The sequence below is a fragment of the Hypomesus transpacificus genome, chromosome 15 (assembly GCF_021917145.1).
Source record: "Hypomesus transpacificus isolate Combined female chromosome 15, fHypTra1, whole genome shotgun sequence".
Taxonomy (NCBI): Eukaryota; Metazoa; Chordata; class Actinopteri; order Osmeriformes; family Osmeridae; genus Hypomesus; species Hypomesus transpacificus.
In genome coordinates this window covers 6,808,197-6,835,669 of record NC_061074.1, presented here as the reverse complement: position 1 = coordinate 6,835,669, position 27,473 = coordinate 6,808,197, and the positions used below count along the sequence as shown (strand labels likewise).

At 48.2% G+C, this 27,473-nt stretch overlaps 1 protein-coding gene across 1 annotated transcript; it reads right to left on the bottom strand.

Annotated features, from left to right (window-relative positions):
• Positions 1-2,396: 2,396 nt before the first annotated feature.
• On the bottom strand, positions 2,397-27,043 carry dpf1 (double PHD fingers 1). Its single transcript, XM_047035958.1, is given in 16 exon segments — positions 2,397-2,467; positions 2,772-2,966; positions 3,229-3,348; positions 13,734-13,865; positions 13,994-14,072; positions 14,787-14,876; positions 16,518-16,556; positions 16,558-16,646; positions 16,763-16,793; positions 16,795-16,842; positions 16,844-16,872; positions 17,500-17,547; positions 17,550-17,659; positions 18,193-18,222; positions 26,935-27,001; positions 27,004-27,043. Coding segments are annotated over 16 exon segments (1,218 nt in total).
• Positions 27,044-27,473: the final 430 nt, after the last annotated feature.

Sequence of the window (27,473 nt, the reverse complement as noted above, 5' to 3'; positions counted from 1 at the left end):
CTGAGAAATCTTCCTTATTCATCTTCAAAAGTCTCGTCTGTATCAAAACATGAGTCAGCACATGCCAGAATGATGGCACATCAGTTTGGTAATGTTTGACCTCATGTTAGGTCAGAGTGTACCAGAACAAACACAAAGTAAACATGAGAACTGAGATGTCCCAGTGAAACAGCAGGGACCAGCCGGGAGAGGGACCCACGTCCAGAGGAATAAAGTGATTCAATTTTTCACATTTTTCTCCTTTCATTCTGATTCACACAGGTACAGGAAGAGGAAACGGCATGATGAAAGACAGAGCAACTATCTATTTACAGCGAATGTCTCCCAACTTCAAGCTTTGAGAGGAGGATTCACAGGCCAGATAGGGTGGCCTGGGGACCGGTCCTACTGACCACAGGGACGGACAGACCGAGATGTGGAGGGAGTCATGTGGAAAGACGTTTTGGGATGAGAAAGGATGAATCCGACCCACACACTACTTCTGACATCCTGCTTGTGACTCCTCCTCATCCTCCTTGCCTGTTCGGCTTGGCTCCTTAGACAGCATGCTTCAAACCAGGCCAACAGCACACAGAGCAACCTGCAGGGTAGAGACCTCTCCTTCTGTATCCATTCACTTTCACATGTATTCTTCATGAAAAGCACAAGCTGGCTTTTTGATTGGTCGAATGCAATGCCTAACCAGGAAATAGATGTTTCTCTAAAGCCCCTCCTTCCTCTCCCCCAAACTTTTCACTGGTCCAATCTAGCACCTGGGAGGCCACGGCTGGTTTCAACACACACACACGCACACACATACACACGCCCATAGTGGGTCACAAACACATTATTGCGAATTAAGTGTGCTTTCATAGATACTTTTTATCCTTCAAATATATAAAAACAAAAAACAAAACAACATTATTATAACACCATGCAGAACAACAAACAAATGTAAAGTAAAAGAGCCTTGGGGACTTTTGGGACCAGGTCCTTTCATGAACGTCTGCATTATCCACACTGTATTCCTGCTCCTCACACACACACAGCCGACAGCTCCACCAGGGCGCGGGCCTCTGATTGGCTGCTCCTTACAGGCATTTATAAACAAAATCGGGAAGGAGGAGGAAGGTGGGGGCTTCTTACAGAGTCTGGAGGCTTTCGGAGGTGGGGGAGACCTGTGGAAGTAGGAGGAGCAGGGAGAGGAGGGCCACGAGTGGGAGGAGGGGGACTAGGGGGAGGAGGGGGACTAGTGGGAGCTCCAAGTGACACTTCAGAGAGTGTTGGTTACAAAGGGGAGGGCCTTAGTGTTCCTAATCCACAGCTGTTGATGTTTCTCAGAGCACAAACACACAGCAGGTGTGTCAGGGCTGTGTAGAGGGAGGGCTGTGTAGAGGGAGGGCTGTGCAGAGGGAGGGCTGTGTAGAGGGTGGGCTGTGTAGAGGGTGGGCTGTGTAGAGGGAGGGCTGTGTAGTGGGTGGGCTGTGCAGAGGGAGGGCTGTGTAGAGGGTGGGCTGTGTAGAGGGTGGGCTGTGTAGAGGGTGGGCTGTGTAGAGGGAGGGCTGTGTAGTGGGTGGGCTGTGCAGAGGGAGGGCTGTGTAGAGGGTGGGCTGTGTAGAGGGTGGGCTGTGTAGAGGGTGGGCTGTGTAGATGGAGGGCTGTGCAGAGGGAGGGCTGTGTAGAGGGAGGGCTGTGTAGAGGGTGGGCTGTGTAGAGGGTGGGCTGTGTAGAGGGTGGGCTGTGTAGAGGGAGGGCTGTGCAGAGGGAGGGCTGTGTAGAGGGAGGGCTGTGTAGAGGGTGGGCTGTGTAGAGGGTGGGCTGTGTAGAGGGTGGGCTGTGTAGAGGGAGGGCTGTGTAGAGGGAGGGCTGTGCAGAGGGTGGGCTGTGTAGAGGGAGGGCTGTGTAGAGGGTGGGCTGTGTAGAGGGTGGGCTGTGTAGAGGGTGGGCTGTGTAGAGGGAGGGCTGTGTAGAGGGTGGGCTGTGTAGAGGGAGGGCTGTGTAGAGGGTCCCTCTGCAGCAGTGACCTTGATAAGGGCCCTTGGTGAGGAAGAGAAGGTGTGTGGGGGGGGGTTCCTCGGGTCCTTGCTTCCTCCCCAGTGATGACTTCCTGTTCTGAGACAGACAGGCCCGGGGGACCAATGGTTCACTGTCATGGGAGGAGGCGGGGATATCACTGCAGGAAACATGGTAATTGGTGGAGCAGGCTAGTGGAATCATAGGGATAATGGTGGGAGGGGAGGGGGGGCTGGTGATGATGATGACGTGCTCCTCTGATATGGACAATCCAACGAGAAGTTTGGGAGGGGACTCCAGTTCCCATGGAAACAGGGTCAAAAAAAGACAGCTGTGGGGGGAGGGGGGGGCAGTGACGTAGGTTTGGGACTGGTGGGGGCTTTACATGAGGGGGGGGGGGAACATTAGGTGAGGGTGATGTAGGCTGAAGCCTTCTCCTTCAGCTGTCTCAGACACAGGTGGCAACTCCAGCTCCCTAGAACAAACACACACACACACATACACATCAACAGCTGTATCTTGGTGACCTGTCACTTTAACAGCTTTGAGTCAACAGCTTGTCATTAGAAAGATGATCTCTCTGTAATCCTCCTTCCAGAGACACTGAATTAAACAACTGTAAATTCAACTCTAAATTGCAATAAACCACTGGAATGGGGTGAGATTGAGAATGGAAGCTAGTTTATAATCCCCACTATGATGTCCACACACCCACACATCCTAATACAAACATACACTCTCTTACACACACACACACACACACACACAGGGCGACCTACCCTCCGGGGGTTCAGCCATGGGGGGGCTGAGGCAGTACATGTGGTATCCTCGGTCACAGTCGTCACAGAACAGCAGCTGGTCGTCGTTCTCCGAGGTGCCACACAGGCTGCAGGATTTGCACTCGATACACTGCCAGCGGTAGGTCCGGACAGCCGCAGTCATGTTCACCGTGAACTGCAGACAGGACGGGTGACCTGGGGTGGGGTACACACACACACACACACACACACACACATGGAGAATCACACACACATCCACACAGAGACACTACCACATCCACAGATATTTGTAATCCTCCACCCTTCTCATTATAATAATTATGATCAACTGAACTAGTATTAGTCCATCACCAAATATTGGGTGTGATGAGGCTAGCCCCGTCCTGTATCCTAGGGTGCTACCTGGGCTAGACCAGTCCTGCATCAGTACCTGAGCTAACCCGTGGATGAGTCCTACCTGAGCGACCACAGTCAGCGCAGGAGATGAGGTCCTCGGGACAGCCGGTCTTCTTGGAGCCACCCAGACAGAAGTCACAGTAGCCGTTAGGAATGACTGAACCATCTGCTGCTTTCTTAGCTGAGGAGAGGGAGGGAGAGAAAGAAGGTTAGACAAAGGGATGGAGAAAGAAGCATACAGTATATGATGTCGTTTTGTGAAGATCCATCCTAGCGGGGTACTATTCCCCCTCCAGCCGTGATTTGCTTTGGAAAACAAGCAGGCCAACGGAAGCCTAGGATTCTCCTGCTTCTACAAGCAGGAGATGGGAGAGGAAGGCTGGGAAGGCTGCACTGGGACATCCCTGAGGCATGGTAGATATTGTCAGAGGATCAGAGGATGGTGGGATGCTGGTGCAGGGGAGCTGAGCACAAAGTGACTGTCTGTCTGACAGCCTGTGTGCCTGTCTGTCCGTCTGTCTTCCTGCCTGTACATACAGTATGTCTGTCTGTTTTCCTGCCTGAACATACAGTATGTCTATCTGTCTGTGTGTCTGTCTTCCTGCCTGTACATACAGTATGTCTGTCTGTTTGTCTATCTGTCTTCCTGCCTGTACATACACTATGTATGTCTGTCTGTCTTCCTGCCTGTACGTACAGTATGTCTATCTGTTTGTCTGTCTGTCTTCCTGCCTGTACATACAGTATGTCTGTCTGTCTGTCTGTCTGTATGTGCCTCTGTGTACTAGCTGTCTCACTGCAGTAGATTGCATAATCCCTTTAATGCCTTTGATCACGTAACCAGGACAGGGTATTTGTGAGTGTGTGTGTGTGTGCATTTGATTGTGTATTAGTGTGTGTTTGTCCTATTCTTTAAGACATAACGAAATGGACAGGAACGTCAGTGTGACTCACCAGCCAGAGCAAACAAAGAAAACACACAGACACACACACTCTCACACACACACACACACCCACACCCAGACACACACACCCACCCACACCCAGCAATGCAGAGGCTGCACAGTTGCAGTGTGCATGGTGGAGTAGTCAATGTGATTGTGAAAACCAGGCCTCCCCTTCTCGTTTTCCTCCCTCCTAATCTCCCCTTTCCTCTACTCGCTCTCCCTCCATCCCTTCCAACCTTTCTTCGTCTATATGTCTGTCTCTCTTTTTCTCTTTTTCGCTGTCTTCAAACCTTCCTCCCAACCTCATTCTCTCTCTCTCTCTCTCTTGCCTTCTTTCTCTCTCTCTCCAGCGAGGTCATTAATCCAGCCCAGGGTGGATTCTGGCAGGGTGGGGGAGGGGTGGAAAGGGGGGTGAGGGGTGGAGAGGGAGTGTAGGGGGTTGGGGAGGGGGAGGAGAGGAGAGGAGAGGGAAGAAGAGATTGGGTTTTCTATTCCACAGGGCTGGTCTATAATCCCCAGAGAAATGAAAAACTCTCTGATCAGGATGAGAGGAGAGTATGGAGTTAGATTAGTTTCATAATTCAAACAAACAAACGCAACACGATTCAAACAAACGTAACACGATTCATACAAACATAACACGATTCAAACAAACGTAACACGATTCACAAATAAATGACCCTATTACATTCGTTTGCAACCTGACAAACACAAGTTACAAATCCCTGCATTCGTTGGTGTGAATCCTTGCATTCGTTCGTGTGGATTTTTGGAACTTTCCTGACGCGCTTTGATCCACAAATGCATTTTTTCTAAAAGATATCCTCTGCAGCCTATCAGATGTCTCCAATTTTAGCCAATCACCGGAGAATGTCTAATATGGGTAGACGGGCTCTGCGTTAGCCTAGGAAACACGGAAAATGACTAAACATGAATCCTGCCATTCTCAACAATATTTAATCAGGTATGATCATCGGTTTAATAAGATTAACAAGCAATATTTCACCTACATGCTACCAGACGACATTGCTCGTGATCTGAAGGAGACGATGTCCGTCATTATGGCAGGTTGTTGAAGTCCACATAGACACGTTAATGTGATTGGCTAAAATTGGAAGAGACGATCTGATAGGCTGCTGAGGATATCTTTTAGAAAAAATGCATTTGTGGATCAAAGCGCGTGAGGAAAGTTCCAAAAATCCACACGAACGAATGCAAGGATTCACACCAACGAATGCAGGGATTTGTAACTTGTGTTTGTCAGGTTGCAAACGAATGTAATAGGGTCATTTATTTGTGAATCGCTTTACATTTGTGAATCACGAAATACATTTGTGAATCGTGTTACGTTTGTTTGAATCGTGTTACGTTTGTTTGTTTGATTCGTGTTATGTTTGTATGAATCGTGTTACGTTTGTTTGGATCGTGTTAAGTTTGTTTGAATCGTGTTGCGTTTGTTTGTTTGAATTATGAAACTAATCTAACTCCATAGGAGAGAGAGAGTTAGAGAGAGAGAGAGAGAGAGAGAGAGAGAGAGAGAGAGAGAGAGAGAGAGAGAGAGAGAGAGAGAGAGAATGAGAGAGAGAGAGGAGAGAGAGAGAGAGAGAGAGAGAGAGAGAGAGAGAGAGAGAGAGAGAGAGAGAGAGAGAGAGAGAGGGAAAAGAGTGTATTTGAAAGTCTGTATGTATGTATGTATGTATGTATGTGTGTGTGCTGGAGGGGCAACGGTCTCTGTCTATGAGCGAGAGTGATAGGAGAGAGAGAGAGAGAGAGAGAGAGAGAGAGAGAGAGAGAGAGAGAGAGGAGAGAGGAGCTGTCCATGGTACCAACCATCGGCTCCACACGCCACAGCTGAACTGGAGCTTTAATGAGAAGCTCTTCTACATAACTCCACCAGGAGTAACTGGACTGAATACCAGTACTATAACAGCTGTGTCTACTAACGCTATCACTATGTATCTATATCTCTATATCTCTATCTCTCTTTCTCTCTTTCTTTTTTCTTTCTTTCTTTCTTTCTTTCTTTCTTTCTTTCTTTCTTTCTTTCTTTCTTTCTTTCTTTCTTTCTTCTCTCTCTCTCTCTCTCTCTCTCTCTCTCTCTCTCTCTCTCTCTCTCTCTCGCTCTCTCTCTCTCTCTCTCTCTCTCTCTCTCTCTCTCTCACTCTCTCTCTCTCTCTCTCTATCTATAAAGATATATATACATACCTAAATCTACATATACTATACATTACAATTATCTATTTATACAGCCTCTTTGTCTGACTGTGCCTTAAAGACACACACACATACAGTATAAATGTAAATATACACACACACACGCTCTACCAACCTACAGCCCGTGAGGCTGAGAGGCCACATAGAGTGAGTCAGCGGGTCCTGACATGTTTGTGTGAGCCAGGGCTGCCCGCTGGCCTGCCCGCTCAGAAAAGAAAACCATCAATGATTAAATGCTTGCGGCCATGTTTGAGGTCTGGCTATTAACCACAGACAGTCTATCACTGAGAGAGGGCGGGAGAAGAGGAGAAGAGGGGCAGCAGGGGGGCAGAAGGGCATGAGGAGGAAGAGGAAGGAAAGGTTGACAGGAGGGAGAGGGGGATGAAGGAGGGTGGAGGCAAAATGGGGGATGCAAGAACAAATTGGAGGGTGAGGAGAAGAGAATAGGTGAGTAGGGAGTGGGAGGAAGGAACGGAGGAAATAGAGGTACTATATACACATAGAGATAGATACAGAGAAGAGAGAGAGAGAGAGAGAGAGAGAGAGAGACATGGGTTGAGTGAGATCCAGAAAGAGAAACAGAAATATTGACAGATGATTAAAACCAACAAACAGACATGCTGGCAGATGGGCACAAAGAAAGAGAGAAAGAAAGAAGAAGAGAAAGAGAGAGAAAGAGAGAGAAAGAGAGAGAAGTCTCAACGCCTTCCACTCCCTCTCCTTCCCTCTCCCTTCACTCCCTTTTTCACTCCTCTTTTTCCCTCTATCCAGCTCCAGCTCACCTTCCCTCCACCAAGTCTCCAATTATGGTGAGTAGGCAGCCAGAGCAGTCAGTAACAGGCAGAGCAGAACAGCACACTTCACAGCCTCCAAGTGTGTGTGAGAGCCCAGTGGGAATACGCACAGAAGGCTGCAAACACCCCTCCTCCCTCCTTGTCTCTCTTTCTCTTTCTCCCATTCCCACACCCCTTCTCCCCCCCCCCCCTCTCTCTCTCTCCAATATATATATGTAAATATATAGAACTGTATGTATTTCTAACTACCCCCCACACTTTTCTTTTCTGCTATTCCTTCCCTTTCTCCCATATTGTTCTTCTTCTCTTCCTCTTCCTTTCTCTCACCTCGATCCTTTTGGGTCTCTTTCCTCCTTCTCCTTTCTTTTCTTGTCGTCTCTCCAAAACAAACCTATTTCCCTTCTTGCTCTCTTTCTGCTGTACCCCTTCTCTTACCTCTCTCTTTCCCCCTCCTTCCGTCCTCCACTCCCTTCCTCCTACTCTCGCTATTTTCCCTCCTCCTCTCCTCACCCTACCATCCTCCTCTCCTCTCTCTGTCTCCACTATCTACTCCTCCCTGGCTGGTCACTAAGCCAACCACAATTATTGAATTAGAACTTTTCATGGAATTACCCACCATGTACCTGCTGCCTGGCTTTTCTTTGTCCTTTTCACATGGCTTGTGTTTTCTCTCTCTCTTTCTCTCTCTCGCTTTCTTTTCATTGACTTCTCTCATGCTCAGCCAGTATGCTTCTCCTAAAATGGCTCAACCCCAGTGGGAGCTGACTCCCTCTCCTTACCTTCCACATTTCTCAGCCCTCTCTCTCCTCACCCGTATTCTCTTCACCTCTTTAACCCAAACCTTAACCAACCTTCCTCCCCTCCTTAACTCAGACCTTGGAAGTCCCTAACCTAAACCTTAACCCAACACGACACACTCGTCGCCTCCTGTCTGTCCCTCATATTGCACGGAGAGCTCCCTCTCTGTGCAATCCACACTGCGGCAGGAGGACACACAGGCGGCCAGGGCAAAAGAGGGGGAGCAGAGAGAGAGAAGAGGAGGAAGAGGAGGAGCACGGAAAGGGAGAGGGGTGGGGGGGGTCAAAAGAGAAGGAGGAACTGAAGAGGGCGAGGGCGAGGAGGAAGAGGAGGGATGAAGGGTAGAGAGAAAGGGAAGTGAAACTGTGGGAGTAGGATGAAGGTGAGGAGGAAGAGGAAGAGGAGGGAGGAAGTGCAGAACAAAGGGGAGAGAGGGAAGTGAAGAAGAGGCTGCTGTTGTGTTGGAGCAGCAGAGTGTGAAAACACACACTCCGCACTACTGTCGCCTTGCTGCTTAATGAGGGAAGCGTCTCAGGAGCAACACACACACACAGTGAGACACACACACATGCACACACACATGCTTAAAACACACACAGATGATATACACTCACACCCACAGATAATGAACAGGGAGAATATAAGATTTATAGCGAGGCTATCTGTGCATAATAACTTTTGCAGGATTGTTTCAGCCCCCCTTCTCTAACGTGACGAATGAGAGTCCCTCTGCCCCCAATCCTCCTCTCACCCAACCTTCACACAACCACACACAAACTCACACCCCACATACATCACAGAGACGTCACTCTGACACACATACAGGATCTTCTCCCTTACTGTGCCATATACACACACCCATCTCACATCTCTTGGAAACACACACACAACTACAGTACCACTGAGCTATTATACTCTCAGTAACACACACACACACCACCACCACCACCAAGAAGGAAGCAGAGAAAAGAAAGAATGTTCTAGTTGTGTGTAGACAAGAAGAAAGAAAGACAAAAGCTGTCAATCACGGATAAGCTTGGATGTCTCACAAAAAACGATCTCTCTCTCTCTCTCTCTCTCTCTCTCTCTCTCTCTCTCTCTCTGTCCCTGTCTCTCTCTCTCTCTCTCTCTCTCTCTCTCTGTCCCTGTCTTTCTCTCTTCGTCTCTGTCGTTCTCCATCTCTCCATTGTCCCTTTCGGTCTTTCGATTATCTCTTTGTCTCCCTCTCTATTTCTTTATTGTCTCTCTCTCCTCTCTCTATTTTGTCTCTCTGTCTGTCTCTGTCTCTCCATTGTCTTTCTTTTTCTATTTAGTTTCTCACTCACTCCTTCTTTCTCTCTCTTGTTTCTCTCCACATTGTCTCTCTTTTTCTCTTTATTTCTATTCTCTCTCTCTCTCTCTCTCTCTCTCTCTCTCTCTCTCTCTCTCTCTCTCTCTCTCTCTCAGTCTCTCTTAATTTCTTTTTTGCTCCACTGTTCTTTGGCCATCTTCTCTGTCATTCAAATCTTTCATTCTTATATTTGCCTGTTTTCTTGGCACTCCTTTGAGCCTCTTTTGAACTCTCATCCCTTAGTTTCTTTCTCTGTATTTTTCTCCCTTTGTCTTTTATCCATTCAGGTATTTTTTTCCTCCTGGAGGAAATTGGAAATATTTCTCAGCAATCCTTCTATTGTCACACAAATACCTGCACCCCCCTCCTCTCCCTATTACTCTCTCTCTCTCCCTCCCTCCCACACAGACACACACAGACACACACAGACACACACAGACACACAGAGAAATACACAAACAAGCACACAAACGCTCTCTTACCGTAAATACACACTCACAAACTCACAAGAAGCAAAGCAATAACATGCTCACATCTCTCCCTGTCCAGTCAGCAGGTTGCGTAAGGCCCACTGCATTGTGGGAAGCAGACAGGATGACATTGCATAGCGAGAGGACGGCAGAGATTTTGGTGCATAATAAAACTTGATCTATGGCTGCAGTGAAATCACACTGACCTGCACACACACACACACACACACACGCACACACACGCACACAGAGTGCATCTCTGCGGTATGCACACACACACATTGCCGAAACACACTGCATATAAATAAATCAAACCCACACCAATCAAGTTACATCTCACACACACACAAACCTTGTGCCAACATGAGATGTCTAATTAAGGCAGATAAAGTGGCGATATGTTTTTGGCAAGCAGGAGAGTTTCATACAAAACGTGTGTGTACGTGTGTGTATGTGTGTGTGTTAGATGTGTGCATGTATATGTGTGTGTTAGATGTGTTTCATACAACTTCAATGTGTGTGTGATGTGTGCATGTGCTAGTGGTTACACCCTTTGGTCTGATCATCTGGTCCTGTCTGCACTGATGGGGTGTGGAGGGGTGGAGGGGTGGAGGGAGGGAGGGAGGGAGGTGTGGCAGGGTGGATAGATGGAGGGCTAAAGGGATGAAGGGGTGGAGCAGACATCGTAAGAAGGCCAAATCACTGTGAGGTTTCAATTTTCAGCCAGCCAGCCTTTCCTAACACAGAATACCAAATTAAGCAGAATCCCATATTACCCTTGCCTCTCATTCTCTCTCTCTTTCTCTCTCTTTTCCTCTGTCTGTCTTGGGTATAAGTAGCATAAATCATCAATATTGTTCTCTCTGTCTGTCTGTTCCTGCTTCCTGTATGTCTCTCTTTCTCTGTATAACCCATACCCCCTCCTTTTCTGCATCTCTCTAGTGTTCTCTCTCCTTGCTGTCTCTCCTCTCTTGAATAAGCTGCTCCCCCACCGCACCTTTTCAACCGCACCAAACTTTCATTCCTCTATTTTTTCTCTTCCCAGATTCCTCCTTCATTCTTCCCTATATCCCTCTCCTCTCTCTCCCCCTCCCCGGCCTTCTCTCCCTCCCTTCCTACACAATCCCCTCTCCTTTCCTCCTCTGCCCCCCTTTCTCTTCCTATCTCCCCTTCTCCTCCCCCCCCTTCCACTCCCCTCCTCCTCCACCCCCCCTCCTCCCTATATTATGTACATAACAACATACTCTTTAGGAGGGAGCCTTGCCGGTCACTATAGCAACCGGATTGCTAGGCAACAGCCGGTTCTCTTCCTGCTTTGTTTCCGTGCAGCAACATTGGCAGGAGGCTAGTCTGCTGGTACTTGCACAGGCACAGGCACAGGCACAGGGAAAGTTTAGTGAGACAGGAGAAAGAGAGGAGGAGAAGAGGAGGAGAAGAAGAGGCAGAGAGGAGAAAGAAAAGAGCCAGAAATGGGAAAGGGAAGAGGAGGAGAGGACTCTTGGAGTTGAGCATCAGTGAGCTGATAAGTGAATAGCAGCACCATGATCACGTGATCCTACAGTTGACATTGTGTCTGTTAAAACGCCTTCGCTAGATCACACACCCACACACACACACATACACACACACACACACGTGATGAGCTACGGCAACTCCACCTGAACGCCCCCATCACTCCACACAGTTCTTCCACTCCACTGTCAGGGCAAACAGAAGAGACAGAGAGAGAGAGAGAGAGAGAGAGAGAGAGAGAGAGAGAGAGAGAGAGAGAGAGAGAGAGAGAGAGAGAGGCCATTTTAGGTGTGAATTGTCTCTTAGTGTGTTGATCACAATCATTCATGCTCGCTCGGTGTGCAGGAGAGGAGCCATTTTGTGGAACTCTGCAAGAATGGAAAAACACGACAACAAAGGGACGGTGACCTTCAAAGGGCTCAATTACATTGCACACACATATAAACACACACACATTGACATGGCTGCACGCACGCACACACACACACACACACACAGACACACATGCCAGCATAGGCACTCACATACACCCCTCACATGCATGCACATACAAAGATGCACACATCCACACACATCCACACAAACCTACACACACACACACATACACACACACAAATGCACCCCCCCCACCCCCCCTCCTTTCCAGCTCAGTCTGTCCGTCCAGATAAAGGACCTCCTGAATCTCAGTTCAGGTTTGGGTAAGACTTAACGAGTACAGCTCCCTTCCCCCCCTCCTCCTCTTCACCCCCCACCCCCCTGGCCCCCGTCTCTCTGCTCCACAAAACCAATTTTCAGGTGCTCACCACAGGCCCAGCCTCCAAAGCAAACACCCCCTTCTCGTTCTCTCCTACCACCCCCCTCCTCCCCCCTCCCACAGCACATCAATGCCCAAAAACCTTCCCCCCTCCTCCTCCCTCTCCTCCTCCTCCCCCATGCCTCCCACTACATAGAAAAAGTCAAGCGCAGTCATGAATTTTAATGCCATGGTTCATTTCAACCATGGGCTCCTCTCCAGCCAAGGAAATAAAATGAAATCTTAAAGGGGGAAATATATAAATAAAAAATATATATGTGAGAAAAAAACGAATTATGGATAAATCATAAGACAAAACAAGAGATGAGGAGAAAAAGGCAGAAAGACATGGAGATCAAGAGTCTAGGAGAGAGAAGAGAAAAATATCTGGATTAACTTATGATAAGGAATGAGAAAATGAACGGGGGAAGAATGAGAGATTTAAAGAGTGAAGCGAAGGAGAGAGAGAAAGCTAGAGGGGGCGAGAGTCAACAAGAAACGAGAGAGAGATGGAGGGAAAGAGAGGGAGAGAAAGACAGAGAATGGAGGGGTGAAAAGAGAAACTCATCTCCTAGTGAAATAATCTGTCATTTATCAAACTGATGGAAAAGAGAGAGAGGAGAGGTGGTCTGAAGAAGTAGACATGGAGATGGTGAGAAAGGAGAGGTGGTCAGAGGGAGAGGTGGAGGGAGGAAGGGGAGGATGACTGCAGGTTTCACACCTGTGTTCTGCTCTGAGTCCTAGGCTCGTGTGTGAGAGAGATGGAGAGATGAAGAGAGAAAAGAAGTCCTGGTCGTCTAGACTTGGTTTTGGGGGCAGAATGTAGCATGAATTATTCATGATACCGGTTTCATTATGGGAGACATATTAATATCATTACATATGGGGCTATATATGGGGGAGGGGGGAGGGGGGGGCGTGACACTTAGCAGATTGAGAAAGCCATAAAGAATACCCCCCCATCTCTAACCCATATACACATATGCAAACACTCTAACTCGGGAAAACCAAAAAGGATGTCTGCTTTCCTTTTTCATTTCTGCAGAGAAGATTGCATTTCGTTGCTTGTAGTGTGTATGTGTGTGTGCATGTGCGTGTTTGCATATGTGTGTGTGTATATGCAAGTGTGCTAAATGTGTGTGCCCGTGCAGACATCAAACCGCCTTCTCTTTCTCCTCCCTACCCTGAAAAGAACAGCTGCAGTTTAACAGACAGACAGATTGATGTACACACACACACGTTTATTTTTTGTTCTTGTGGGGACTCACAATTCAGTTCCATTCAAACTCCAGTTTTCCCCAACCCCTAAAAATAATCTGAACCCCAATTCCTAACCTGAACCTGAACCGGAACCGGAATCTGAACCTAAACCCTAAATCCTAAACCCATCCCTAACTCCTAACCCCCACCACTCAATGTAAAGCTTCACCTAACACGTATACACACATATACACACACAGTGAATAATAGGCCTGAAACTGAGGAGCACATGAGAAGCGTGTTAATGAGAGAGAGAGAGACAGAGAGAGAGAGAGAGACATAGAGAGAGACAGAGAGAGAGAGAGAGAGAGAGAGAGAGAGAGAGAGAGAGAGAGAGAGAGAGACATAGAGAGACAGAGAGAGAGAGAGAGAGAGAGAGAGAGAGAGAGAGAGAGAAAGAGAGAGCGAGAGAGAGAGACCGCATGAGCGTGTGTACTGGGAGCCTCACGCTTGTGGTTGTTCTTGCGTTGGAAGGGCAGGGTGTGGCGTTCAGAGTCCTCGTCCCCCTCCTCGTCTGCCAGGTGGGTGTGAGTGTAGTGGTAGCTGAGGCCTGGACGGTTCTTATAGCGCTTCCCACAAACTGGACTCACACACACACACACACACATACACCGTAGTTGTTAAGAGAGAGAGAAAAAGACAAATAGAAGACAGAAAGGAGAGAGATAAGAAGAAATGAGAGAGAGAGAGAAAGTGCGAAGTACTCACTGTCACAGACGTAGGGTTTGTCTCTGTCTTCAAGAGAGGAGGGCTCATTTCTCTTCCTCATGCCCCCTACTCCACAGGCCTGCTGCACACACACACACACACACACACACACACACACACACACAGACACACAGAGACACACACTGGTAAAAATGATTGTGTGCACACACACTTTTGCAGTCTCTATCATGAGCGTACTCTCAGTATAAGCATAGCTTTTCACCTTCTCACCCTTACTTTCTCCCTCTCTCTCTTCTCCCTCTCTTCTATCTTTCTCTCTTTCTCTCTCTGTTTCTCTCTCTGCCCTACAGTCATGTGTTCCTGTAACAGCCCTCCTCCCCTCCGGAACATTCATCTCCTTCAGGAGGAGGCTGATGACACCAAGCAGGAGGCTTCTGCCCCAATTAACGAACCTAGCACACACACACACACCACACACAGAGGACACACACAGAGACACACACAAGCTAACTAACACCATACGCCTACTTGAAAACCTCTCTTAGCTTATTAAAAGCTGTTAAAGATCCCTACAACTGTTTTTCTACATGTGTTGCGTATTGTGGGTATAATCTGTAAGTGCGTGCGTGTAACTCCCACACACTCAGTGTGTATTATCTGTGTGTGTGTGTGTGTTTGTGTCTCAACGAGGGTATGCATGTATTCTATGTAACACTGTTTTCAACAGGGTTCAGTCACTGTACGGCTTGTCAAGAAATGGTCCGACTGTACTTCTGACACAAGGCTTTCCTCTCCTCCAGCTACTGAATTCTCAGTGGGTTCTAAAGCGTACCCTTCCTTTGGTGCGGTTCTTGCGTTTGGGAACGTCCTCCTCCATATCCTCCACGTCCAGCTCATGGGGGAAGTCTCCTACCAGAAGCTTCTGTGAGAGTCCGGAGACCAGAGAGACCAGTCAGAACACACCACGCTATAGAAGGGAGACCAGCACTCCACACACAAACAGCAGAAACACTGTGTCTATAGAGATACCAGCAGGAGGTGACACCCAGCTTGTTGAGATGCACCCCAGTGGAGCTGGTCCACCCATGACCAGGGTTACGAAGCGTTGCTAGGAGAAGGATAGTGAGTGGCTACAGGGTTAAGTACTTCCTCCAGAAAGGTCTCCTCTGACTCTGCATGCCAGCTGCACACACACACTCACACACACTGCTTCATAACGGTCTGCTTCATAGACAGAGCAGATGACAACAAGTGGCTATGCCGGGGACCATATGGAGAAGAGCTGTTGCAGGGGAGGACGCAAAGCTCAGCTCAGTGAGCTTCCTGCTGGGAGAGGGAGCCAGGCGAGGCCCAGGATCAGAGGCCTACTCCCAGAGGAACCACAGGCCTGCTGTGCGCGCTATTAGCTGGAGTGCTAATTGGCTAATTGTCTACCAGAGGGAATGCTGCCTGGACTGGAGCGGTGTGGGGGGGGGGGGGGGGGGGGGGGGGCAGCAACTCATCCAGAAGAGGAACGCAGGCAGACGGCAGACAGAATGTTTCACACAAGCACACGGTAAGTAATACACACAACCTCAAGGCAATGTCACCTGCTCAAACATAAAAAAAAACATTCACACCACACATACACACGCACATACTGCACATACACATGCACCACATGTATACACACACACACATTCTTTGAGGAAAGTGGCTGGACCAGAGTGGAGCCTGTTCTCACTGCAGGGGCCCGTGTTTGTGCCAACATTAGACACTGATACAGACTCCACAGGGAGGGAGAGAAGGAGGGAGGGAGGGACAGGAGAGCAGAGGAGAGGAGGGCAGAGGAGGGCAGAGGAGGGCAGAGGAGGGCAGAGGAGAGGAGGGCAGAGGAGAGGAGGGCAGAGGAGGGCAGAGGAGGGCAGAGGAGAGGAGGGCAGAGGAGGGCAGAGGAGAGCAGAGGAGGGCAGAGGAGGGCAGAGGAGAGGAGGGCAGAGGAGGGCAGAGGAGAGGAGGGCAGAGGAGGGCAGAGGAGGGCAGAGGAGAGGAGGGCAGAGGAGGGCAGAGGAGGGCAGAGGAGAGGAGGGCAGAGGAGGGCAGAGGAGGGCAGAGGAGAGGAGGGCAGAGGAGGGCAGAGGAGAGGAGGGCAGAGGAGGGCAGAGGAGAGGAGGGCAGAGGAGGGCAGAGGAGGGCAGAGGAGGGCAGAGGAGGGCAGAGGAAGGCAGAAGAGAGGAGGGCAGAGGAGGGCAGAGGAGAGGAGGGCAGAGGAGGGCAGAGGAGGGCAGAGGAGAGGAGGGCCGAGGAGAGGAGGGCAGAGGAGGGCCGAGGAGAGGAGGGCAGAGGAGGGCAGAGGAGGGCAGAGGAGGGCAGAGGAGGGCAGAGGAGAGGAGGGCAGAGGAGGGCAGAGGAGAGGAGGGCAGAGGAGGGCAGAGGAGGGCAGAGGAGGGCGAGAGGAGAGCAGAGGAGGGCAGAGGAGAGAGGAGGGGCAGAGGAGGGCAGAGGAGGGCAGAGGAGGGCAGAGGAGGGCAGAGGAGGGCAGAGGAAGGCAGAGCAGATAGGTGTGTGTGAAGAAGACACTCACCTGACACTCGCTCATAGGCTCCTCCTCCTTGGTCTCAACCCTTCTTGTCGAGTGTCTCTCCACTGAGGAGAGACTCCAACACTGGACCCTCTGGGATCCCCCCTTCCTTCTTCAGGGACGCCTCATAATCTGAAACACACACACACACAAACACACCAAACACACACACCCATAGGCAGACACACCATTAACAAAGAGTCTTACATGTTCCTCCTTCTTCCCCATACATCACTTGTGTCTCTCACCGATCTTGAACTCTATTGGTCCGAGTCGCGGGGTCCTCCAGTATGTTGAGTCTCCTCTTCTTGCGCCAGCAGCGAGCGGGGGTACGTGTACAGCTGACCTGGAGCCATCCCTGAGAGACGCACAAATATACACACACACCACACACACCGTGCACGCACCGATACACACACGTAAAAAAAGGCAAACACGCAGAGGTGTAACCACAGTTTATGAACAACAATAGAAAGAACTATAGCCCAGTAGAAATACTTAAACCAGACAGGATTGTAGGCAGTTTGAACTTAATTTATTTTAACTGTTTCGACCCACTATCAGACTGTACACACACAAACTCAACTACCCAAACACAGACTTATTGTACACACACACATAATAACACACACAAATACACACACACAGGAACAGCCTCTCTGAGGGGTAGAGAGGAGACAGTGAAGTACCAGAGGAAGTGTATCATTGCTGCAGGCAGGGGTTTCTGAGAGGCTGCCAAAAACACACAGAGAAAACAGAAAGAGAGAGAGAGCAAGGGAAAGAGAGAGATAAAGCAAGGGAGAGACAGAATGGGGAGAAAATAAAAGACACAGGAATGAGGCAGAGAGAGAGAAATAAGAGAAAGAGAAATAGAGGGGGGAAAGTATAACAAAGGGAAGTCTCTCACAGTAGACAGACCTGAGTTACAGTGAGAACAAAATGCTATACAGACTCCCACCCAAACACACACACACACCCTCCAGACCTGGTCCCCGGTGGTTCTTCTCCATCCAGATGTAGCAGTTGCTCTGGCCACGCCGGTCTGGGAGTCGAGGAAGGGCAAGCGCATGGAGCGCTCAGCACACAGCCTGGCGTTGTAGCTGCGGCAGTGTTCTATGGCCTCTCTGTAGAACTCCTCACCCAGGCTGGGGGGAAGGGAGGGAGGGAGGGAGGCAGGTAAGTGGTAGTTAGCAGGGGTAAACAGGTGTGTAAATAAGACCAACGGTGCACGTTGGGCCCAAGCATGTATCGAGGTGCAACAGTGAGGTAGAAGTGGCAAGAAGGGAGGAGCCCTCAGGGGAGCCTGAGAAGGGAGCTCACAGACACACACACTCACAGACCCACACACACACACACTCACAGACACACACACACACTCACAGACACACACACACACTCACAGACACACACACACTCACAGACACACACACACACTCACAGACACACACACACACACTCACACAGACACACACAGACACTCACACACACACACACACAGACACTCACACACACCACAGACACACACACAGACACACTCACAGACACACTCACACACATACTGCTGCAATTCTTGTATGAAAAGTGCTATATAAATAAAGTCTTACTTACTTACTCACAGACACACACATTCACTCACGCACGCTCACGCATATTCACACACACACTGTTTGACCCTTACCTGTTCTTGATGACTGTTCCTCCAGACTGCCTTGTAGTCATAGAAAGAGAAAGGGAACATGAGGAGGGAGGAGACAGAGAGGAGAGAGAGCAAAATAGATGTTATCTCTGCATCTAATACAGCACACTGCCACCTATATAGCATGTTAGACCAAAAGGTATATACTATACAGACTCTATATCACAGAATGCCAAAAAGGACAGGATGACATTTTAACATCTGGTTGTTTTTTCCAGTATGCAAGCAAACACGCTTTATTGGCTATGCTGCCCGCAACTGAGTCCATACTGTAAGCACCTTGCTATACTACATACTAAAAGAATATTGCACCCTTTATCTTCATCTTGCTCCAAGGACAAAACCTCAGTAACAACACAGCACTCATAAACAACCATTTGTGATTTGACTAGTACTCACACTGTGATTGGTGATTACTTCATTAGCTCATTATGCAGAATAAGAATCATTAGTGGTTGATTATCCAATAGGTGTCCATACTGACTTGATTATCCACACAGACAGACACACACACATATACAGTATATTGTGTATGCACAATACAAGCCCATATAGATCTATCTTTTAAAAATGTGAAGGGGTGAGAAGAAGAGTAGGTGGGGCTGGGAGGAGAGGAGGAAAAGGAGTGAGAGCAGGGGGTGAGAGCAGGGGTGAGATGAGAGAAGTGAGACGAGAGGAAGGGTGAGAAGAGGAGGGGTGAGAAACTGGGGTGAGAGGATAAGAGGAGGAGAAAAACATTCCAATGTAAATCAGAGAGCCCTTGAGGTCCTCCCTCTTTCCCTCTTTCCTTTTCCCTCCTTCTTTCTATCACTTCCTCTCTCCCTCCCCACACTGCCTCCACCCTGCAGTGTTGCCCAACCGAATCCCCCCCCACCCCCCGCGCAACGCCTTCCGCTCCATACCCTACCTCACTCCCCAATTTCAATCCCGCCCCCTCCCCCACCGTATCAAACCCTCCCCCACTCCCTCCCCCTCTGCTGTAGAAGCTATCAGAATACGTCTGCCCCTCAATAATAAGTTGACAGCTGTAGAAAATGGCTGCTTTCAATTTGGTACTTCTGCCTGCAATCTCATTACATGAAGCTGGCACGCCTGCATGGCCTTAAAGAGAGAGAGAGAAAGAAAGTGTTTTGGTTTTGAAGAGAATGCCTGGCTGGCTGGCTTGTTGGGAAGCACAAATAAACAGGCAAAAGACAGACAGAGAGAGACAGACAGAGAGAGAGAGAGAGAGAGAGAGAGAGAGAGAGAGAGAGAGAGAGAGAGAGAGAGAGAGAGAGAGAGAGAGAGAGAGAGAGAGAGAGAGAGAGAGAGGAGAGAGAGAGAGAGAGAGAGAGAAAGAGAGACACACAGACACACAGACACAGACACACAGACACACAGACACACAGACACACAGACACACAGACACACAGACACACAGACAAACGGCACGCAGGCAGGCAGGCAGATATAGAGATATACTGACAAAGGATCTGGAAAGAAAGTTCTGGTTTATCCTGGTATGACCAGTTTTCACCTGGCATGACTTGGTATGGCCATACACAACTCTCTTACCAGAGGAGATGTAATGTATTATCATGTAAATGTACAGACATACTAGTGGTGTAGATAGAGACAGACAAGAAAGCACACATTCGCGCACACACCCACACACACTCACGGACACACACATACAGGAGAAGTACGTGTCTAGGGCATCCGGAGCCTTTTTGAACTACCTTAGAGCCATATCTCTGCATCACAATGCCTACACGACCACCCAATGGGGCCCTCACGCTGCACAACACACAATGGTGCACTTAGCTGCTGGCACGGCCTCAAACACACACTTACACACAACTAGCCCCAGCCCCAGGCACACATACACACACAAACACAGCCCCAGACACACACATATCCTTAGACACACTAAAAGACTCACACAAACACACACTACCAAGAAGCAGGCATACTGTATGGCTCTCTATCTCTCTGAGGGACCACCACCCCCCACTTCAGACTCCCCTTTCTAACCCACTTTCTCAGTGTGTGTATGTGTCTGTGTGGATGCATGTGTGTGTGTGTGCGAGAGTGTCTAGAGTGGTTTATAACAAGATTGGGAAGTGTAGTCCCAGAGCAGGTCAAATTCTCAACACCGCATAATGCTACATCCTCATTTAAAACTACACTGCCCACAACTGAAACCATTATTGGACGTTCCCCAATTAGTTGCAATTATCAGAGCCTTCTACGATCAAGAAACAGAGGGCTCCCTCTGGAGGACACAGGGGGGCAGTGACTGATCACACAGAGTAACATTAGGATGTGAACTAGGCACCAATAACGAGCATGTCTTTCTAATTGGGGAAATAAATGACTTTCATGATTTATAATTTCCTGATTAACAGGATTTTTTCCAGATCATTTCACACAACTGGGGTCTACATGGTAAGGCTGGGATACACACAGGTCCTCCACGTGGGTGTGTGTGTGTGCATGTGTGTTTGAACGTTTGGTTGTACCAATAGACTGGACATGGAGATCGACAGGTGTGTAGACAGGTGTGAAGCCCTCTGTGGGGTCCACAGCATGTTGAACACCTTGTGACAGTGTGTGCGTGCGTGTGCGTGTGTGTGTGTGTGTGCGTGTGTGTGCTTGCCATCTGGACAGTCATAGCTCTTACTGTGGCTCAGACTGATAACAGCCTGGTCTGCTCTATCCGTGGATTCCGGCCTGTGTTGTGTTCACATCCTAGAAATACGCACCACATTTTAGGATCACAATCAAAGATATTACACCTCACATCTTTGGATCACATCCCAGATACAAACGCCATACTTCCTTGGTCTGGTTTGGCCTGGTCTGGTTTGGTTTGGCCTGGTCTGGCCCAGTCAGCTTTGAGAGCAACCAATCACTATACCTCCCCCACTGCTCCCCTCTCCTCCGCTCCCCCACCCATCCCCCCTCCTACTGCAAAGCAGATTACACAATGCAATATAACCCTTATAAATAACTTCTCCTCCTCCCTCCATCTCTCCCTCCCTCCATGTCTTTTCACCCCACTCCCCCTTCTCTTTCTCTTTCTCAGTACCCAGAGAAATGATTTATCTGCTTTTTCCTCTCTCCTTCTATATATGGGACTGCCTTCCTTCTGCTCTCTAAAGATTGCTGGAGGAGCGGAGAGGAACTGAGAGGAGAGGAGTGATCCGTGGTGCATATTTGAGACTTTGCAAGAGTACCAAGCTCATTAATGAGCACACTTAAGGTTGGATGATCAATAACTGTATTCAGACATACACAGCCTACACACACACTTGACTCGTGTGTGTGAGTGTGCCATAAAGGACGGAGCATCAGACACAAGTGAGTGGGCGGCAGAGCGTGTGTGTGTGTGTGTTTGTGTATGTACGTGTGTGTGGCAGCCGGCATCTGCCAGTCTAGCAGCTGGAGAACATCAGGCTGCTGTCACCGTGACGACGATGCCACTGACGCTACGCTAACACCAGCCTCAACAGACAGACACCCGGCAGACACTGATCACTGCTCCTGCAGTGTGTGTGTGTGGTGTGTGTGTGTGTGTATGTATGTGTGTGTCTGACTGTGGATTTGAATGTGTATCTTTGTGTTCATGTGTGCGCTGAAGTGTCTATCAGTGAATCTAGAGCATGTGTCGGTCTTTGTGTGTGTTTGAGTCTGCATGTGTGTAGGCTACTGTATGTGCTGTGTGTATAGGTGTGTGCTGAAGTGTTTGTCAGAGGGTTTCTTGGCGTGACTCTCCAGGATGTGTGCGTGTGCAGATACTGTGCATTGAGGCTCCACGTCAGGGTGAGCTAGTGCTGCTGAGCTCTGTTCCTCCAGGTCAGATTTATTACCTCTGCACCCTGCTGTTATTACACACCGGGATCTTTACTGAACATTTACTATGAGTGTGATGTGTGGGTCTGTGTGTGTGTGTGTGTGTGTGTGGTGTGTGTGTGTGTGTGTGTGTGTGTGTGTGTGTGTGTGTGTGTGTGTGTGTGTGTGTGTGTGTGTGTGGTGTGTGGGTGTGTGTTTGTGTATGTGTGTTTGTAGTCCTAACCCAGGTCTCACCCTAAAGCCCTCTATCACTGATCCATCCTGTAGTTCTGAAATGACCAGGACCACCTAGCCTGGGCAGACAGGAGACAGCACAGCACATACATGAGACAGGGAGGAGGAGAGGACGAATCAGGAGGAGGGAAGGAGGGGGCGAGAAGGAGGGATCGATTCAAGTAAGGGAAAGAATGAATAGAAATAGGGTAGAGTGAAGGACAAACAGACGAAGAACAGTATGAGTGTTTTCTTGAACAAAGTAGGGAAGGAGTTCGAGAATAGAGGAAGAGTTGGTGGGGGAGAAAAGGAGGGAAGGAAAGAGTAATGGCTTGTCACATGCTGTCCCTTCACAGACTGGATTTATGGGGCCCTACTCTTCTTCCTTCTCTCCTTTCTCCTCCTCCTCTTTAATGTTCTTCTCTTTCTCCACCAACTAATCATAACATTTACCCAACATACCAGGATTATGCAATCATGGCCCCCAGACCCCATCAAGTCAGCCAGGCAGGAAGTCAGCCACTAAGCCAGCCAGCCAGCTATAGGCAGTAAATCAGCCAGCCAGCCAGCCAGGACAAAAGCTGGAGAACTCTCCACACCGGAAGTGGCAGTTGAGGAACAGGAAGTGATATGCTAAGGCCCCTCCGGGTGTACTAAGTCCAGCTGAAACTGGGTCTCCAACAAGACAGCATTAACTTGCTGAAATGAAGTCTAAGCATGAGCCCTGTCTGGCTGTAATGCTTATGAGGCAACACCACTCATGGGAAAACATCTCCTCAAACCACCTATGCTACATTAGGAAAGGCACTTATTACAGACAGGGCTTCAAACCACCAACCATGCAGAGGGAGCTCCAAAACTCTACACCATTCCTCTACATTCTGGCGATTCCTTCCAAACATTATGGATTCTCGTCCTGAGTTAAACTACAATTCTTATCCTGAACTGAACTACAATTCCCATCAACTGGCTGAATGGATATCCCAGAGGTTCCCTTAGGATTATAAAAGGACTGACAGTTAGGTAGAACTAGAGAAATAGGTCATAGAGCTAAAAATACTTATCTGTGTCTCTTTCTCCCCCCTCTCTCTCTTTCTATCCCTCTCTCATCTTGCCATCAGGACAAAGACAGAGAATCTGGAGAAAATCTGGAATAAAGGAATGATCCCAGAAAAGACTTGGCCTCACATTGAACAAAATTGAGCATGATGTTGTACAAACAGAAAATATAATTTGGGGAAGAGAGTGTGAGAGAAAGATGAAAAGAGCGTGAGAAAGCAGGGGGGGGGGTGAGAAAAGGGAGAAAGAGATCAGAGGGCGAGAGAGAGAGAAATCAGAGACACGGGATAGGGAGATCAGAAAGAGAGATAAACACGGGCAAAGAGAGTGAGAAAAAGAGAAAAAGAGAGTAAAGGGGTGAGAGAGAGAGAGAGAGAGAGAGAGAGAGAGAGAGAGAGAGAGAGAGAGAGAGAGAGAGTCCAGAGTGTGTATGCTCAGGCTTCATTGCACTCGGCAGTGGTCATGCAGGCCTGTTTGAACAGTGCTGAGTGGAGGAGAGCGGAGCGTTGAATTATTAGATGGAATTCATTTCCTCCAGATCAGTCAAGCACAGCAAAATCAGTCCCACTGCAGACTACAGCAGCAGTATAGTATTCTAACACACAGTAGTATAGTATACTAACACACACTACAGCAGTAGCATACTGACACATAGTAGACTACAGTAGTAGTAGTAGTATACTAACACAGTAGACTACAGCAGCCATCTAGTATAATAACACAGTGCACCACAGGAGTAGTTTACTCACACACAAAAGACTACAGCAGTAGAATACTGACACATAGTAGACTAGAGTAGTATACTAACACACAGTAGACTACAGCAGCTGTCAAGTTTACTAACACAGTAGACTACATTAGTAGTATACTACAGTGGTATACTAACACAGTAGACCACAGGAATAGTATACTAACACAGTATCACAGCAGCATAGTATACTAACATACAGTCTGTCATAATCTTCCTCCAATCGAGAAACAAAATATAGGGATAGGGAGACAGCGTAGGAGGAAAGGAGAGTTAAGAGGATAGAAAGATATGACCATGAGGACAAAGACTGACAAAGGCTGAGGTATGTTTGATGAGGATGGAGAGAAAAAAATGAATAGGTGGAATGGAGATGAGAAATGGATGGATACAGAAAGAAGGATGAGGATGTAAGTCAGAAGTACTGATACAGAGAGCATCAAGATCTGGGGTGAAAGGAGGACAGGGAGAGAGAGTGAGAGTGAGAGTGAGAGAGGGAGAGAGAGAGAGAGAGAGAGAGAGAGAGAGAGAGAGAGAGAGAGAGAGAGAGAGAGAGAGAGAGAGAAAGCGAGAGAGAGAGAGAGAGAGAGAGAGAGAGATTACTGGAGAGAGAGAGCGCGAGAGAGATAACTGGAAGAGAGAGAGAGCGAGAGAGATAACTGAAAGAGAGAGAGAGAGAGAGAGAGAGAGAGAGAGAGAGAGAGAGAGAGAGAGAGAGAGAGAGAGAGAGAGAGAGGAAGAGATAACTGGAGGAGAGAGAACTGGAGAAAGGATAGACCGCGAAAGAAGAGTGGAGAGATGGGGTGAGGCAGAGTAATAGTGAGAGATTAAACAAGGACTAATCCAAAAACTGGATGTTGTGTGGGGGTTTTGGGGGGGTTGTGTAGTAGATTGTGTGTACATTTTGTTGGAGGGTTACATATACATTTACATTTATTCATTTAGCAGACGCTTTTGTCCAAAGCGACTTCCAAGAGAGAGCTTCACAAAGTGCATAGGTCACTGATAATAACAACAAAGGGTTGTATGCGGTTTGTGTGCAGGGAATGTCCAGATTGCAGCAGCCTCTAGGTGGATTTGCAGTCAGACACAAATGAATGATGAGCCCCTCTCTGACACAGCCCACCCTGATATTGGCTTCACTCTCTTCCCAGCATCCCTTCCACAATCCAATGTTCTCCTCAATAACTGGTGACTTTCTGGGGATGATTGCATAGCATACTGTTAGCAATAGGCCCTTGAATTAACTTCTGTCTGGCTATTATTTCATTATAAAGTAGCTTTATTAAGAACTTTGTATTTTAGAGCAACAGATAAATTGACCAGCGTATTGAACTAGTCAATACTACAATGAGGAAATGGGCGTCACGATTCATCTCTCTCCACCTCTGGGTCATGCTCACGTGTGAACCTTTCACACACCGGTTAGACTGAGACACTATCAGGACATGGTTAATCATTACCACTCCACATAGCAACCCCAACCCAAACTATATTTTTATTTAATTGAGGAACGGTTTCGTTCAACATTTGTGATCAACCGTTGATCAACTTCTAAATAATGCCTGAGCTCCGTCTAGCAAAATAACGAGGATGAAATACCATCAGTCTCGTGGCGGAGGATCTTAGTCCGCCGGCGGCATGAGATCGGTGTGAACAAGCTCGGCAATGCTGTTCTGACTGTGAACATCACGTAAATAGGCACGTATTCGCTCACGAGTTGCACGAAATGTCGCCAGTCTGGATCTCTGGATGACAGCATTGACTGCAGCGGTCTAGCCTACATCACACGTCTCGTGCAGGTATAGCCCAGCCGCATCCAGGGTGCCGCGCTCTAACACTCCGAGTGTCTTTGTTGCGAGACTGCAAATTATTTCCCTGTCAGATTCCTAAATGCTTTCACGTAAACGCTTGCATTACAGACCCCTTTTGCGGAGAAGGTCTCTATATGGCACCCTAGCCAAACTAGCAGACTTACAGCCAGCCACCTTTTGGTTGCGAGCCCATCTGTGCAAGAAAACGTTTGCATTCCGCGCGCTGAAATTGTCTGGTGTCAAAATCTGATGTGCACAAAGGAATCGGACGGAAACTTGATGGAATGTTGCCCGGACTGTTCAATTGTCCCTGCACGGGGACAATGGCCCAAAATATATCTTAACAAAAGTTGACCATATCAATATAGGCTACTTGAATATTTTTATTGTTATTATTATTATTATAGGCAATGGTCTAAGCCTAGGATGACTGCATGTTTTGTGGAAAAGACTACTGGCTGTTTATATGCCAGGGCATTTTGCCCAGAGGCTCAGGGAACCAAAAAAGGATGTTAAATAGGTATCATGTATCGTCCGACATTGGCCGCGCCGGTTCGGTTTTGCCTACCTGTTTACCGTTTCAAGCACCCTGCTCTCACAGGTATGAAGCACAACTCTCTCTAAAAACACCTTCCTCCATGTAAAGCTATTCAGGTGCATGTCTGTTAAATAGAGCAACCCCTTCCCGTGCATCCGCGGTGGCGGTGGCGGTTGACCGTGATCCTGTCTATTGACAAGGGACATCGGGTCACCAAAATGTAGTTCAACATTCCAGCATATCACACACATGCGAATTCCTCCTCGGGTAAAATATTTCAGTTTGCAATCATGTTTCTGCATTGATGGCAAGTAATCTGACAATGCAGACCACTAAATGATTCCAAATAGAACTTTGTGCCGCTATACCGTCTCTTGCCAGATAGCTTGCCAAACGCACACGGATGTATAGACACTTCTAAAAACGATGCATAAAATGTATATGGTTGCTTATACATGGACTGACAGCATGCAGAGATGTTTCGTTAAAAACGTTTCAGATAAATTGTATATACTTACGATTTCAAGGGGTTCTGTACCGCTGTGGCCATTTTGATATAGTATGATACAATGTAACACTGCAGCTCCCGGTATTGTACATGTAATATACCAGCAATTTCAATTCCATTCATTCTCTGGGGCTGCGGCTGAAGCAGCCAACCAATAGGAGCTGCAACCGTCTCTGACAGGTTTGGGGAAATGTAGTTTTTGCCCATGTCGATTTTCAACATGCCCAGTCTGACTGTACTACAACTACCAGTGTATAGCGCGATCTAAATGTATAACAGTCCCGCCTCGGACTTGTATGGGTAAAGCCAAAATGTCCACAGTAATGTCAAGGTTGGGTTTCTGGGCTGTCACTCTCTTGATGCCCCTCTTTCTAAAGCATTGTTTCTCAGCCCATGAAAATGTGAAGTGGGCGAGGCGTGTGCAGAAACATAGGCAGATTGTAGGCTGGACAGGACTGCTCTTATCTATGCTCATGCCTAGGAATGAGTACTTGACAGTACACTACAGACATATTGGATGGAGTACGGCTAAGTACAGTATCGGCTTAG